Source organism: Ambystoma mexicanum, chromosome 9, assembly GCF_040938575.1.
Source record: "Ambystoma mexicanum isolate Mex_15411 chromosome 9, UKY_AmexF1_1, whole genome shotgun sequence".
NCBI classification, from domain to species: domain Eukaryota; kingdom Metazoa; phylum Chordata; class Amphibia; order Caudata; family Ambystomatidae; genus Ambystoma; species Ambystoma mexicanum.
In genome coordinates this window covers 916,715,485-916,733,024 of record NC_090931.1, presented here as the reverse complement: position 1 = coordinate 916,733,024, position 17,540 = coordinate 916,715,485, and the positions used below count along the sequence as shown (strand labels likewise).

Here is a 17,540-nt window from a genome sequence, read left to right as displayed (position 1 = left end):
CACCTCAGACACTCTCAAGATACCCTACCCTGAACACTGCTCAATTTACGTTCTTCCTGCATATGGAATACCAGGTTGCACATTTTGTACAGAACATTCCTAGAGGTTTGGGAGCATTTATGGGCATTTATTACATGATGCAAGTACTGATGGCAGATTTGGCAAAAGGGTGAACAAAACTTTAGAAGGACAATGTGCACTGATTTGGGAACCATCCAGAACGTCTGACAATTAGTTTGTGTTATATCAACAAAAAAACAGTGCATAATATTTTCAATTGACATGTACCAGAATAGAATACATGGCAGCCAGTAATAACTGTACAAAAGCCTGGAAATCATGTTCTTATTATAAGCTACTTGTGACCTCACAACTGACCCATGATAAGAAAATGACATCACAACTGCTACGCAATCAATTACACTTAAGTTGTGGTGTCACAATGCCTGCTGCTGTAGCAAGCAAAGGTGATACTTACAGCTGTCACTGCAGCAGTTAATTAAAGGCATGACAAGCTTTTCAAATACCTTGCTTGGTTTTTTTAAAACTTGATTTATATTTTTCAATAAAATATGTAACAAAATCAGCAATAGGTAACAATTCTCAAAGGCCCAACATCAATATTAATTATTTACAAATTCATTAGGAATTTAATTTAAAGCAATTCATAAAGGATTATAAATGTCTAACAAGTACGTTAAAAAAGTATCAACCCCCTACTACTGTCAACCCTCTGTACATAACCAATACATTTGTATATGAAAGAAGACCAAGGAAAAGAAGAGGGAGATAATAGGTAGTAGAAAAAACAAAAAAAGCAAAGGTGGAAAGAAAAAAAAGAAAGATACACACAAGACAAATACAGGTATCCACACAAAACATAAAACACACACGAACAACATATCTTATATCTATCCCAACCCTCATTAACATGCAAATATCAATTTTAATCAAGATTTCATTCACTGAACCCATTTCTATGAACTATATAAATCATTAAAGGATGTCCAGAGATCTAAATAAACTTCCTCCTGATTTCTCCTGTAATACATATACTATTAAAAATCTGACAACAGCATATCATTAACCCAATCCTCCACTTGTGGCTTTTTCTAGTTTTCCACAATCTTTTTGTTTCACTGCCACTATGAAGGCTTTATTAATCCAACATCTATATCTTTTAGCAGTCACACATCTTCCTCTTTCAGACAGAAGGATTGTAGACACGGGTGCTCTCTGAAAGATTTCCACAACATGTGAATTATAGTCCCTCTCTCCTTCCCGCACCCCCAACATACCTCATTGTCTAAAAGACCAAATCTATGCATACGCACAGGTGTCCAATACAAACCACCCAGAATGTTTTGATGTTGGAGTCGTACGTTTAAATCTAATTTGCGCCTATAACCCACTTGTAGTATTTTCCCCCATTCATCCTCTGAAATTATGCATTGTAACTAATTTTCCCACTTATCCTTCAATCTGTTACACAACCTAATAGTAGTAACATCTGGAGGCATTAAATTGTTCTAAGTTGATACTGCACGCAGGGATGATTTGAGCACCTTACATAGTGCTGGTTCTGTTTCCAGTGAACCCGACAACATTCTCAGCCTTAGATGCAGAAGCATCCTAAACTCTTTATACTTAATTAGCTCCCTCTTTTCCAAACCAAACTTCCGCTTTAATTCCAAAAAGGAAACTACCCACCCGTCTTTTACAATGTCCTCTATCCTTAAAATACCTTTAAGGATCCACCTATGCCAATGTAGAGTTTTATTTGCCAATTGAAGACCAGGATTTCCCCAAATTGAGGCCCTGTAATGTAAATAAATATTCTGGTCATTATTAGTCAACCAAGAAATTAGAATTGCACGTGTCGCCTCTATAGTTAGCAATCTAGTAAGTTTCAACGGAATTCTCTCCATCGAGTAAATATTACCTAGTTCTAGTGGACGAAATACCTCCCTTTCAATTGTGAGCCAGGTTGGTTCATAATTATCTGCGGATACCATATAATAAGCAGCCTTTTTTAGAATAAAGACCCTAAGATACTTAAGATCCGGGCAGCTGAATCCACCCTCCTGTATTTTATGTAACATAATATACCTTGCTTGTTAAATAGTTGTCTGTGACACCTTATAGCGATTAATTGCTAAGGATCAGTTTATGGTATAATGTTTAATGTGTGCATTGCTGAAGTTTTACACATGTGAGAAAGAAGCTGCATGTTATTACGTATCTTAAAGTACAACATTAAAACGTGTTTTCAATGAATTTTATTAAAATGTTTGAACTATTTTTTTGCAACATATTCAAAACTGCAGAATAGCTATTTTAAATCCAAACAGATTCGACATCAATTATATGGATCAGTAAATGGAAGATCTCTTACATTATATTAAGCAAGAGGGCAGGTATTAAAAAGGGTGACAGCATGTCTCCATTTATTATAAGTGATAAAATAACCCCTACTGTCTGTAAAAATGTTATTGCAAGTCACCTCGGAGTTCTGTGACCTTATAAAGAAACTCAGCCATTAGGTCAAAGAACTCCTCATTGACTGGCAATATCCTTATAACCTGCTGTAGGCGGTAATTTAGTCCATATAGAATGAATGCCAGGGGAAGAAAACTCTCTGTACCCATCAAAGATATATGCAAAAACAGCCATGCAATGTAAGATAAAACCCATTTTTTATTTCATTTAGTGTTTTCCAAGCCTGTATTTGGAGAGCGTTTTCAAGCAGAGAGCATGTACTCACCCTCTTATGTGCCATGCTGCTTTTGCTGGAGCCCAGAAGGGCCACTAGCTTCACAAATGTTCACAGCTGTCCTGGTGATGCCTTTCATTCGCCTATGCACCTAACGTTGACGGAGAACACAATTTAGATAATTACCAACTGAAAGCACATCGTAACTAGATTTAGTAGCCCATTATACCTGCTAGGAATTATGCAATATCTCTTTGCCCATGTCTTACAAAAACAACACAAATTAATGTAATACCATCAGCACACTAGTGATCGTATCCATGAAAGTTCTGCCAGCCTTTAAGGGAAGTTCTCATTCCTTATTCCGATTACATTTGCTAATGGTCAACACACGGACAACTCATTCCAGTGAGCACTAGCATTCACTGTTAGGTTTTCATTTCCCTACATGTTGTCATTGTAGTCTGCATCCCTGACCTTTCCCACTCTTCCCCTATCTCCTTTGCCCCTGTTTTTTTCCCAATAGACCACGGTCTGGATGCCACAATTTGCTGCTACACAGACAAGGCTGGGCCCTTTAAGACAACTACGTGGTGAAATAGGTAGTATTAAAAGCCAAATAAAATATGTGGTGACAAGGAAGAGACTGGCCAAGTGGTGCAATAGTGGTTGCCATAGACTTGTATTAAATGAAAAGCAAACCCATCTATCCCTAACTCCAATGGGGTTTCCCTACCTAAACTCTGGTGCTCGTCGGGAAGTCTGTGTGAGTCAAAACAAAAAAAGTACCATCCCGGAGAATGGCTCCCTTCTCCTAGATGTGAAGCTCCCAAACGTCTCTCATGTTGTTCAAAACAAAAGTTTCACAAACGTTCTCCGTAACCCAACAGAAGGTAGACAATCACATAAAGTTCTCGAGGGCTAGGAGAATGACAACGTTCTCCTAGCTGGTTCCCTAATGGCTTTCACAGTTCTTTTTTTTCCACTTTATTTTCATTTCCAATTACAGTAAAACAAAGTAACTACAAAATAACAATGGCTAGGTTAATAGTGAAATTTACATAGAACATCATGTAAGAGATACCAAGAAAAAAGGAATCACAAATCATAAAACATCCTAACAAGAAGTACAATCGACCACACATACAGAACCAAAAACAACATAAAACAAAACACAAACACCCACAACCCACAATATATATGGTAAACTAGAAACAATCCGAAATTCTCAAATGAAACACATTTCACCCATAAAGATCAGTGAAATTCCCCCATTGTTCATCATAGCATCCTTCCTTGTGCAACTTACAAAACATAGTCTTCTCATAATTAGAGAGAATTTGCACGTCAAAAATCCAATCCTCCACCATTGGCTTCTTCTTCGTTTTCCAGACCATCAATGAATGCCAGGGGAAGAAACCCCTCTGTACCCATCAAAATCTGTTTCGTAGCTACCAATAAAACTTTAGTTATCCAACACGATGTTACCCAATAAATTCTGTGACTGCTAGTCGGTAATTGTAAAACAATTGCCAATGGATTCCTAGGGAATGCAATATTCCAAACCTGGTCGATCCTATCAACCACATCACTCCAATATGTCCTCACCCTCTCACAGCTCCACAACATATGAATCAGCGTACCTCTCACTTTCCCACAACCCCAACATTTATCACAATCAACCAGACCCAAATCACACATGCGAGCAAGGGTCCAATAGATTTTACCTAAAATCGTCTGATGTATGTAACGCAATTGCAAGTCTGTTTTTTCCCGTACCGTAACTCTCCAAACCTTATCCCATTCAAGCAATGTCAATTCTCTACCCAACTCCTCCGTCCATGACAATCTCAGCTTGTCCCACGAATCGGTCCACTGCACGTCCAACTGCATAGCACATAAATAATATGACACTTTTCTAGATCCACAGGTAGGTAGATTAAGAGCGCATGGCTCCCGCAATAGCAGAGGATCCAGCATCCGAATCCTTTCAGACATCAGTCTCGTCAAATCATCATATCTCCTCAACTCTCTAACGTGCAATCCAAATTTCTCTACAAGCCCATCAAAAGGGACCATTCCATCATCACCCCAAATATCCCCAATTTTCAGGATACCTCTGCTAATCCAGCTTCTCCAATTCAATGGCCTATTATTTATCTGCAGACCAGGGTTGTGCCAAAGGGAGGCCTCTTTGTAAATGAATAGCCCTTGCTCATTTCCCACAATTAGAGACGTCAATGCCACTTTTGTCGCCAAAACAGTCTTCAACAGACGCACTTTCCCCGGCAACTTTCCAAACAAATATAAACACTTACTGTCAAATGGGAAGATGTTTCGCACCTCAATCTGCACCCACCAAGGCTGCCGGTGCAGATCACTAACAGAATAGCTAGACACCTTCTTTAAGAGGAACTCATTAGCATAGTTTTTAAGGACTGGATAGCCAAAACCTCCATCCTTGACACTGCGAGTCATAATATAACGAGGAATTTTAGCCTTCTTCCCCACTCCCCAGAGCAAATCTTGAAATAACCTATCTAGCCGCTGCAACACTTTCTTCGTGAAAAGTAAGGGCAAAGACTGAAGAACATACAAGACTTTTGGCAATAAAATATTTTTTATTGCGTTAATCTTAGCCTAAATGGTCAACATGAAACGTTCCCACCTCCTAATATCCCTCCGAAGGACCTCCATAATTTTATCTACTTATAATCAACTAATTTCCCAACATCCCGGATAATATGGATACCTAAATATTTAACACTCACATTTTCCCACTTACAATCCCAATCCAACAACTGTTCTTGCCTAGGTGAGCTTTTTACCGGAAACACCTCACAGTTCTTAATAAGATTTGTTGCTCCCTTACTGCACAATCTCTCGGTTTTTACACAATTCTCGATCTACCCCACTGGGACGATGAAGCTGTTCCCCTGGAGTCACTTCCGACTGTCTAGCAACACACCCCAGTGCAACTAGACTGGGAACTGTATTACAAATTGGTTTATGTCTTTCTCCGTTTTTTTGCATTTTTTCAGAGGGTTTTCCATTTTTACGTTTTTATTTTTTTTTATTTTTAAGCGTGACGAAAATGACAACCTAGTGTTGACCAATCAGCAGTGGGTAACAGTGGTGTTGACAGAAGATGATCAAGGTTTGGATTGATGGACCAGCCCCAGATGATTCTGGGGCGAGTACCGCGATTCTCTCCTTTGGCAGGGTTTTACCAGCTACTTGATGTTCAGCTAGAGAAGAAGAGCATAAACTATCCACAGGCCTCCCACCCTTTTAGGCCCCTCTGTTGTACCTTCCAGGGTCAATAAGATAACCACCCACCTTCTATGGTGTTTAAGGGAGGTGGGGTCTCAGGTTCACAGACAAAGTATCTTCTCAATTGCTGATGTAGGTGTTTTCAGTTCATACTATTCACTGTTCTCCCTTGTTGACTAAAGTTTCATGGAATGTCTAAAGAGTTTCTTAAACAGCTTGTGCGCTCCCTCAGAGACTTTTGTTAACTCCCATTACCTGTATTAGGGTTGGGATGCTTCACTGGATCAGTAGTATTTCGGATGACTGCCAACTACCTTCTCCCATTCTCATTCGGATTTGCTTCTTGGGCCCTGTACTGTAGCGGTCGGGAAGCAGATCAGGGACTCGACCTTCCTTCCCTGTAGACAATATCTAGCCACCACCACTCTGGACTGTTCAGATTTGTGTAGGTAGCTGTGCGAACAGATAAGGTCAGCAGTTTCAATGCCATTGTTGGACCGCCCAGTCGACCCATTAAAGGTCACGCCCCCACAACTAAATCTATGTCCTTCTGTATGGCCAACTATTGGCCGACTATGACACTTTCCCTGCGTCTTAAAGGCAATGTACTTCTGGTCAACTGGTGTGTTCTACCACTCTCTCTGGTTTGGCTTGCCTCTCAACCACCTGCAACCAGCTTTCAGGCGGCCTGCCTCCATGTGGAACGCCTATTCCCCTTCTTCATTTCTGCTTTCTCCACGGCCAACACCCCAACAGCCTGTGAGACGTACTTGTGCTTTCCATTGAACCAGGCCCTTCATGTCTCTTGTTCAAGCTTATTTCGGGTGTTCTCTCTTCTTCGATCTCTCTCTCTACTTCGACTGCATGTGTTTGTTTGTTCTCTCTCTCTCTCTTTTTGAAAGCAACACATGGGGCTCATTATGAGTTTAGTGGTGTGATATAAAAAAAAGTGGTGGTAATGCAGTGGTACCACCAGACTGCCGAACTACAGGTTTGGAGGTAAGGCAGAAGAAACACCTCCAGAATAATGCTGGAGGTAATTCCTCCACTTTACTGCTCAAAAACGGCCAAATCGGCAGTTTTACCACCGGTGGTAACAATGCCAAAATCCACATGGAGCCCTATGGACTCCAATTAATGGGCACTAACACTGCCTACCACCACTTGTAATCTGGTGGAAATAGGGCTGGACCAAGTGGTGGTAACAGTAATACCATTTGGTGATCTCTCTGTGGTATTACCGGCGAGATACCACCAAACTCATAATGAGGCAGATAGTCTTTTGAAATTAGCGCACATGCTTGTAAGCAAACAGGTCACTTTACTCCATGGCTGCTAGGTTGCCATCTGGGCTTCGAGGGGCTAAAAATCTTCAGAGAAGTTGACACCATTGCCACTCAGAAATATTGTAGAAACATTCACAGGGATTCATAGAGAATGTCATTGAGACATCACTTATCGAGTCCTCTGCTTTATTTCTGCAAATTATTGATATTTTGTGTTAAAGCCCAATTTGTTTTATTGGTATCAACCAACAGTATACCTCACATTGCTAAATGGCGGATTACAGATGCAAAACTGGTGTCCCAAGACATGGAGCACTTTGGTCATGCTGCCCTTGGTTTACCCTGCAGTGCTCTTTGTTCATTTGTACATTTGTAGAGCATGCAAAGCTCAAAGGCAACTAGGCGCTGTGACTTAAGAAGATGGTTACAGGTTTATAATAAATGTCTTTTCATAAACAAAAACAAATAAATATTTGGTTAGGACAGAAAGACGCGAGGTTCCACAGAGAATCATGAAAGTGCGACAGTGTCCTGCATTTTTTGATGAAGACATGGCGAAAGTGCCAGTTTCATTATGGACTACAGGCCCTTAGGACGTAGGCCTATTAGAGGGGGTTGAAAAAGTTAAGGTTAAATTGAAGTCAGGAGCAATTTTACCTCGAGCACGACAGTATCCCATGTCTCGAGAGGCAGACTAGGGTATTTTTAAGACTATATCCACTATGATGGATCAAGGCATTTTAGTGACATTAGAGTCACCATGCAATACCGCAGTGTATCCGATCAGGAAATCGAAGGGGGTAAGGGGGGGGCTGTCATGTTTTATTCGGGACATGCGCCCAATTAACCAGATTGTAGAGGCCGAGTTTCCTCTAGTTCCTAACCCAGCGACAATTTTATGTAGTATCCCTGTTGAGGCGCGATATTTCATGAACGTCCAGTGGTAATAGCAGTTATCTTTCGCACCATTATTATTGCTATCATCTGTGCTGCTGCCGCTGGTTTTCCCTGAAAACTCTTAGATGCCCACTGGTTTCCCCTGTGCTGTATCAAGGACTTACTGGGTTGTCTCCGATATGCTCTTGTTTCGTCTCAGCTTTCGCTTTTGCTGTCTTCAATTTCGTATGTGTTGTTCTCTCTGCTTCCCATTCCACTGGGCTGCTTCTGGTTCCCAATCTGATACCTCTGCCCCCCCCCCCCTTTGTTGACTACGGTATGCCCATTGTCACCTCTACCTTATCACAGATGCCCCTATGGGTGGGGAAAAGGGGGAAACGGCCCCGCCCACATCCCTTAACTGGTATTCAGCCACTTATCAGGCAAAGGTCACTTTTCATCAGACTTACAGGTGATTCTGAGACCAGCTGGCAAGCACGTTGTACAGCCTGTTTTGCTTGCTTAACCTATCCTTTGATATGGCCTGAAGAAGATGCCATGGAAATGATATATGATATGATCATTTTTTTATATTGCGCTCATACACAAGTGTTTCAGAGCATGACAAGGCAGGGGAGAACAAAACAACGATCTTTCTAGGCCCAGTGACATTGAGAACGTGCAAGTGCATGGGAAAAGGAAAAGGGAAAAGTGCATGGGAAGGGGAGAAGTGGAAAGTGTGGAGCAGAGGAGAAAAAAGAAGTCATAAATAAAAATAAATAATAAAGGCAATAAACGGTGGTAGTGAAGCCAGCAAGATGCAAGTGCTGTGTTTAAGGCAGCCGACAAGTTATGTCAGATAAGTGCGGAAATAAAAGAAAGGGGGTGGGGGACTGTATGGGTACAGATACAGACCCCGGTGCAAGGGGTGGCCCGGAGGCAGTGCAGAGGGTCCGTTAATACCATCGCTGTTAGAAGCGGATTCACCACATGCTGGGCACACTGTTTGCTAAATGCTGCGCTTACAATTGAACATGAAACAACTGAGATGGGGTGGCCCGCCACAAAGAACCATGCTGACTCCAGGCGTAAACCCATTTAGGGTGTTCATTAAAATACAAAAGGGTCAGAATGCCGTCCTTTCTCAAGGTTTTTTGGGGCCCACTGGGTCCTCTCAACTTCCCCAGCCTTATCCCTATCCCAGGCATTCCTAATAGGGATATTAGTAGCTGTTGATCGGGTCCACCTGTGATGTTTTCTGATTGGAACTCCAGATGTTTCCCAAATGATGATGGCTAGCTGTTTCCCTAGGGATGTTCTAGGATTTCCCTAACCTTCTAACCTAGCCCGCTTAGTAATCAGAGAAAGTTATGAATGGTGCCTTCTTTCACCCAGTGTCATGCTCACTCCTTTCACACGCTCACGTACCTGATCCTTTGCGATACTGATCGCTCAGGCTGTTCTCCTCCCACCACGTCACTCTCCCTCCAATCTCTCACTCTGCCTTTCCACCTCCACCCTTCAATCCTACTTATTTTATCGCTCGTACATCCAAGTACCCCTCTATGTCCATTATCGTCTCCCCTCTTTCCTCTCACGTCACTTCACCTCTTCCTACTATTCCTCTAGTTACAATCTGTTTCACTCTATCCCAATAGCTACTCCTATGATCCCACTTATTGTCGTTCTTCCCACTCTCCCTCTACTATTGTTCCTATTCCACTACTACCACTACCTCTTTAATGCTTTTACTTCACCAAGACATTCAGGGTTATTGTGCCATGTTCACAATTATACTACCGACTACCACTTATTTCCCTCACTCTCTACTCCCACTACCTACTTAGCTTTACTCCCGACTACTACTACCTCCACCAATACTACTACTCCACCTCTATTACTCACATAAACACTCCACAGAACCCCCCTCCTTAAAATAGCCTCTGCATTAATTTGGCTCTCGCCTCCACTGGTCTCTCGGCGGTCCTCCACCGCCTCCTGTCCTCACCCAACTAATATTCATCTCTCTCCCTCCCTCCCTCCCTCCAGGGAAAGGCCATGGGAGTACTTAAAGGGCTAGTAAGCCCTGCCCCTTTCCAGCATGGACCTTGCTAGGGTCCAGGGCCGTTGTGCCGCTCAAGGCCTGAACGGCCTTTTAAAACAATAATTACATCCCATGTGGTATAGTGGGTAAAGGCCTCTGTGGGTCCTTTATTCACTAATAAGATTTTTCTAGTGAGCTAGTGGAGGCACGTCCCGGTGCAAGCTCCAGCTAACGCTGTCAGCTAGAGCCTGATTTCTTTGACGTCTGGTGTTGCGGGTGCTCCGGCCCCCATTGCTTTTCTGCAATCCACACACTCCTGGTTGGGAGGCCGGTGTTGTGCCGCTCGCGGCTCCCCTCCAACCGCTGCTCCAGCACCAGCGAGCACGTCTCCTCCGGTTGCTCTCTGCTGAGTACTGGAAGCCGCCATCACTGCTAGGAGAGGTGGGGATGGGGCCTGCCTGCTGGCACACCCGTGTTGGGTTAGGTTGCCCCCCCCCCCCTCCTTTGACAAGGCCACAAAACAAAACAAGTTAATTTCTGTTGTGAAACACGTTTTTTTTTTAAACTTACAGACAGCAATGGATTTTTTTTTTACTTTGGGCTATTAGGTAACGGCATCACCTATAAACCCAAACTATTGCATTAGAGTACAGATAGGGAGAAATGGCATATGAGGCCAAAGCTGGACATTGTGCTTTGCTTATTTGCCCACCCATTGACTGCCCATGGCCCTATAACCATTCTCACCCATTTCCTGCACATATCCTTCCAAATCACCTCCTTATGAGAACTATTTGAACATGCTTTAATCAAGACTTACCATCAAACTTTGCCCTCAAAGTGCCTGCCAGAGTTTTTTCAAAGCAGTCTCCTGAAGGTTAATTACTTAAGTGAAGCTGGAAACATGCTACTGGTGTAATAAAAATGTCTTAACCAGGTCTGCCTTCAGCCACTCGATTGATGCACACTATGCGTGTTCTTCATTGAAGTCCTCTTAAAAACATACATTGGCAAAGCCAACAGTTTTGGCTTTACATTATTTATAAACGTGCAAACCGCAAAAGGCCTGCAGGCATAAGGGCGCAGGGAGAAAAGAATTCACCCGAAGATGACAGACAACACAAACCCAGGTCCTAAGAAAAGTCTAAACCCACCACTCTACGCCTATCTAAAACAGCTTGGGTGCAAGTTATGGGCATTTGCCAGGCACTGCTATTAAGATGCCTAGGTACTTGCACCATTTTGCACTTGCACCTGCTACCGTCAATGGCCTTTCAATACCACTACGGCAGTGCCCGACAAGTGCCTTTCCAATGCCTACATAAAGTCTAAACTGCTTGTTTAAATCGGAGTTTCGTTTTTGGTGGGAATATCCCCACAGAAGCCTTGACCTTCTCATGCCCCTTCTTTAGCGTATGCTATCCCAGGCTATACCTCTAATTTAATGGCATATCAATCAAAATTAAAATGATTCTATTGTGCGAACAGCAGTAATTAGGAACTTACCGGTGGGTTCATGGGGGCCAACGTTTGCTTTTCATTATGTGCTCAGAAAACCCCTTGCTCCCACCCTTAATATTAGTAAGCGACAAGCTCACACCCTCCTCTGGCGAATGGTGCATTTTACAGCACAGACATGTTTGAAGAAAATTGCAAAAAGTCATATGATTTACAAGCAGCTTGAAGCATATACAATCTCAGCAACAGCCACTCAGACTGCAGATGTACCTTGGTAGCTTTCTGCTTTAGGACACACCACTCTTCACAAAAGCACTGTATTGCCCACCACCAGCCTAGTTCATGTACATGAGTTTAAAGCCAATAGTGTTTCATCTCCAGCAACAACGACTGTACATCCTAAATGAGAATGTGCACAGTCACAAACTGAAAACTACATCTCTCTATGGGGGGCAAAGTGGGGTTCTTGTTCCTGTCCCTGTTCATAAAGAGCTAAGGACGAAATGTCCCCCTTGCTCCGTGGAGAAGCACACATGGGTAATAGCTCTGCTTTTAAACAGACTGTTCAAAACATTATTTGAAGCAGAGCTATGAATTATGCTTGTTTAAGTTAAAAGCACACTGTGCCCTACTGAGTTCATACGATTAGGTGGTTGAACAATGAGTAATGTCTCATTAAAAGGTATGCGGTCTCTTGTGTGTATGCACGCACATCAAGCATAAAAACAAGCTACTTTACTGCATAAACAACGACTAACTGCTGCTAACTATAAAACATGTATAATCCAGTTCGAGAATTAAAGAAATCCCAAACTAGCCCATGTCAGGTGTGAGATACTAAACCAGCCAGTCAGTTCTTAGCATCACAATGCGTACTGCTACTTCTAAACAAACTAAAATTATCATTACTGTACAAAAATACTAAATGAAGTGTGTTGAAAGCAAGGACTTGAACACCTGCGCTATTACAGTGCTCATCTCAAGAGCTTTGTTTCTGCATATAATTAAAACATAGTATAAATAAGGTTAGTCCTTTGTCCCATAGCCATTCCTCCAGATCAGTGATGGGCAACGCAACCTGTCGTCCTCCAGAAGTTTTGGCCTCCAGTATAGTCAATGGTGTGTGATCGAGCAAGTCACATAGGTCAAAACATCTGGCGGGCAACAAGTTGCCCACACTTCTCAACACTGTTGGGATCGATCAAGACTAAAAAGGTCTGGGGGGGAGAAATGTGCCTCAGTCGCAAGTAGTTATCCAGTCACTCTAATCAATGCCTCTTATGCTACTTTCATGCCTCTCACCCCAGCGGGGACAGAACTACAAACCGTTAAAAGGTAGCCTGGGTATGGGAGGACCCAGCAAAAAAAAAAAACACCAAGGTTCATAGCTGCAACACATGATTACTGCAAGTACCCACTCACATACCACAGAAAACAAGCACTGGCAATGCCAACAGTTTGGGCTTTTGTGTAGGCATTAGTACCTGGGCATCTAATGGCATTGCCTGGTAAATGGCTAATACTTAAACATAAGCCAAAACTGTTGGCTTTGCCAATGCTTGTTTTTAACAGGACTTCAGTGAAGGACAAGCAGAGTGCTTACAAATTGTGTGGCAGAAGGCAGACCTTGTAAGACATTTTCATTACACCAGTAGCAGGTTTGCAACTCCAATTAGGTATTTAACTCTCAGAAGACTGTTTTGAAAAAACACTGGCAGGCACTTTGAGTGCAAAGTTCAATGGTAAGGCTTGATTGAAGGGATCTCAAAGAGTTCTGAAAGGGTGGTGCTTTGGGCGGGGAGAGGCAAAAACTGGGTGGGAATGGCCATAAGGGTTAGTATGGCCATGGGCAGTCAATGGGTGTGCACATGACCAAACAACACCTGCAGGCCCTGTCCCTCCTCATATGCCATTTCACCTATCTGTACTCTAATGCAATAGTTTCGGCTTATAGGCCAAACTAAAAACGAAGTTACAGATGAAAATGAAGTGAAGTGCAGTACAGGCAGCATGAGTATGCGCATTGGCAGCAGAAACGAAAGCATCTCCAGTAACCAATGGGTACAAAATGTGCAAGCTACACCTTCACTTTCTTTTTCTATCTTTTGCTCACCCTCTCCCCATTTATCTCACCCACCTCTACTGCAATTCCAAAGTTGTGCAAAGCTTTTTTCTCCACGCAACTATCTGACCTACTCCCAAGTCAGTGCCAGATTTGATTTTCCTTTTTAAGCTGGACCTCAGATTCTGAGCCTTTTGTAGTTTCGATAGGTATTGGGGGCCCTGTCGCAAAGTTTGAAAACGGACCCTTCACCATCTATCGGGTGCCAGTATATGGATTGCAGTGCAAGAGTAGTTTGGGTATATTTTTTAAAAATCAATTAAGTCTGGCTGCACGATTTCCTACTAATTAAGTGCTTGCCTCTGAAATCTGAGTGCAACCTGTAACCATTTGAATTATAGTATGGTCGACCTGGCCCTTCATCCTTCAAAAGTTGATAAACTGAGTACACTGAAGACCTTCCTTATCTACCAAATGATGAACCTCAATGCACAGGTGGCTCTGCACATAGGAAGATCGCCTAGTCTTCGTAAAATCTCTCAATAGCTTGCTATTTACTGGACCGCTACAAACAAAACTAGCATGACAAGACCAGACCAAGCAGAACTTTCAACTTCTAGCTAACTCAGGCTGAGACTTTAAGACTCGCCAGAACCACTCAGAAGAACCAGGCTGATCCTGCAGCTCCCAATGGATGGCCCATTAAGATTTTAACAACATAATAGCCATCACAAATCTGGACACAAAGTCCGATCAGAGCACCAGCCTCATAAACCAGGATGAAATAGAAACTGATCCATTTGGGTCAGCCTCACTGACTAGTGAAATAAGCATGTTCGCAACTTTTAAAAAAAGAACACGATGGAGATCAGAAACCAGTAGAGTTAGTCACTCCAACTGTTTTTCCGCAGCAGATGCAAGGCATTGGCACCACCCCCACTCAAAGTGGAATCCAGAGCAGTAACAACACATCATCTCCATGGCTAACAACAAACCTAGAACTCTGCTGTTTCAGTTCAGCCTTACAATTGCAAAAACAGGAGTCTGAAACCACCTCCCTCTTCCCAACTAATCAACTCACCTTTTTCTCCACTAGCGCCCTTAAACTTCACTCACGGACAACAACACAAAGATGTGTGCCTGCTAGCACCACCCCAAACCACAGGATAGATAGAACTCTGGATCTCTGGATAGAACACATACCAAAGTGTCAATTCCCAAACCACAGAACCATACCGATATTTGAGAATCTAGCCCTTCTAGCCAAGCTGATTAACACTATTCGAAGACGCCTTTCCTTTATAACCAGCCACCTGTTATTTTGGCAGAACCACAGGCGTCAAAGCCACCAAATATTTCCTCGATGCAATGTACAAATCCAATTTACATTACCATTAAGGTGGGTAGTAATAACACGTATTACAGCACTCAGCTGAAGGAAGTTTCCACCATGAAGCCCAATATAAAAACGCAGTATTATTATTGTTAACTTTTATTACTTATTATTATTATTGTTAAACTTGAAATAACGGAAAAAGATTAGATTGAACATTGTTATGGGTAATCTGTTTAAAGCGCTCTGTGGACAGTTTAAAGAAAAACATTGAACCGTCATGCTGCGGTTGTAATACATATAAGTTTGACTAGTGTGCAATTCAGGGTGTTGAGGGTTCGATATTGAAGGAACATGAAGGGGCCATTGATGGATAGTTGCAGATGTGAATTTTTATTGTTGTGTATTTTTTTCATTTATTGATTTAAAACTGCAGCAACATATGCCGGCAAAACGTGTTCAATGAAAAATACACAGCAAAACACTTTTAAAACCAAATGCCTTTTGGAAGCCCTTTTTACAATGTTATCTAATCCGAACGCTCACAATTTTCAGTAAATGCAAACAGCTTGATAAAATATACGTTTAAACCAATTTGGCATGTTGACCCTTATTTGTTTGTGCCCCTACCTCCACTCCCCCTAGTTCAATGTGTGCCCCTCTCCAAACGCCACTGTATATTGTCCCTCTTAATGTGCTGTCCATGCCCCCACCACTTGGCAGTACCTGGATTCGCATGCATCGTACTTGGTTCTCATGGGTGCTGTTTCTGTTTTCCCCTGTGCTGTCTCTAGTTGGTCATGTCTACTTCCCATCCGAGAAAAGGACCTTCCCAACGCTCCGCCTCCTCATCGTCACATGGGTTTTACGTTCGGACGTACCTGGGAGGTCACGTGCCTCAGGTTACGTGCCACTTCATCAACTCGTTGTCTTTGGCGTGATACGAGCGGGAATGCTGGTGCAGCATCGTGGTCGAGAGCTAAGCCTGGCGGCGTCGTTGCTCGGTTACTAATCGAATTTGGTTTACAGGAAATCTGGAAAGTTTGGACTCGTTGGTGCTTTTTTTAAGTGGCGCGGAGCGATTTTCCCTGCCCACTGGAAGACGGATTTTGGTTGTTTTGGGGGATTCGTTATGTGCATGCGGTTAAACCGTTCCAAGGCTAATTTCCAGTTTATCAATTTACAGTAATGCGGGTAGTTATTATTGTGGTTTTCTCGTGGAGAAACTATTTTTGTCCTGCTCGCTGGAGAGGGGTATTTTAGTGCTTTGTTAAGAGGAGAGATATGTTTTGTGCAGTGGGCCATATACTTGACTATTCTGTGCAGAGGGGCACATTTGGGTACGAATTTACAGCATAACAGTTTACAGTAAGGTGGATAGTTATTATTTTTTCTCGTGCAGTGGGTATGGTTCCTAGATTTTCAAGATAAATAAAATAAAACTGGGATGGTCACAACCATAAAAGGGCTATGTTCCAAGGCAGGCACTAAAAAAAAAAATGCACAGGATTTCTTGGACTGGACTGCTAGCCTGCATATACAATGTGCAATTTTTTTAATTTATAATGTAAGTCTGTCATTACTAAATTAACTCTTGCTGTGATTGCTCCATTTAATATTACAGGCCTTCCTATGTATTATTTTTGTAACCAGGCTTTGTGGCATAATCGGGTAATGCATGTGATGGGTACCTGAAAGGTGGGGGGTTGAGCCCCCCCCCCTGCTATGTCAACGATCTTAATGTGACAGGAAAATAAGTGGTATCACTACATATTATCCCCACCAAAAATATCGCTGTATATATTGTTGTCTGGAACAGCCATAGGTGATATTTTTAGGGGGGGGCAATTTTTGGGGTTCTTGGGAGCGGGGGGTTGAGGGGAGAGGCACCTGATTCTGGGGCAATCCTGACAAATTTGGGACATCTGGTCACCCTTCTAGAAGGTGATTTGCCCTGTCCGTGGGAGGGGGTCATTTAGTGGATCTCTTATGTGCGGGGGGGAGTGTGTAGTGGGGCATGCCTGAGCACCTTGTCATCATTGCACAAGTGTGAAGTAGGCAGGATTTTGAGACAGCAGCATGGTCGAGAGTTGATGGACACATGAGTACTTGAGCGTTTATCCTGTGCAGAGGGACACATTTGAGTAGCGAAGAATGGCAGACTACTTGTTCTCCAGTATAAAGGAGCCGTTTGACCTGTGCATGGAGAGTATTTCGCCATTTAAATTGTGTAGCAGAGGGGATTGTTTTATTTTTTTGTTGCAGTGTCGAAACTGGGTATTTGTTCTGTTGGTGGAGTGCAAACATGGGTATTTGTCTTGTACAGAAAGCTGGGGAAGTATGGGCTTTGCTGTCTTGCACAGCAGGGGGGCATTTGATCAGTGGACAGCTGTACAAAGGTACAGAGCTGGGGAATTGCTCTATGCCAAGAGTGAATGAGATTTCCCTGCCCAGGGCGGGTATTCAGAGATGTGTCTGTCCTGTGCAGTAGAAGT

The 17,540-nt window shown here is 42.7% G+C and overlaps 1 protein-coding gene across 2 annotated transcripts in view; it reads right to left on the bottom strand.

Annotated features, from left to right (window-relative positions):
• Positions 1 to 15,896, bottom strand: part of CWC22 (CWC22 spliceosome associated protein homolog) — a 743,793-nt gene extending 727,897 nt beyond the window's left edge. For both annotated transcript variants that reach the window (XM_069616085.1, XM_069616086.1), the window contains exons 1-2: positions 15,772 to 15,896; positions 2,765 to 2,864 (exon numbers count right to left, since the gene is read on the bottom strand). In XM_069616085.1, coding sequence (XP_069472186.1) covers positions 2,765 to 2,779 — 15 coding nt within the window. In that variant the 5' untranslated portion in view covers positions 2,780 to 2,864; positions 15,772 to 15,896. The remainder of the gene's footprint in view (positions 1 to 2,764; positions 2,865 to 15,771) is intronic.
• Between the last annotated feature and the right edge of the window lie 1,644 nt (positions 15,897 to 17,540).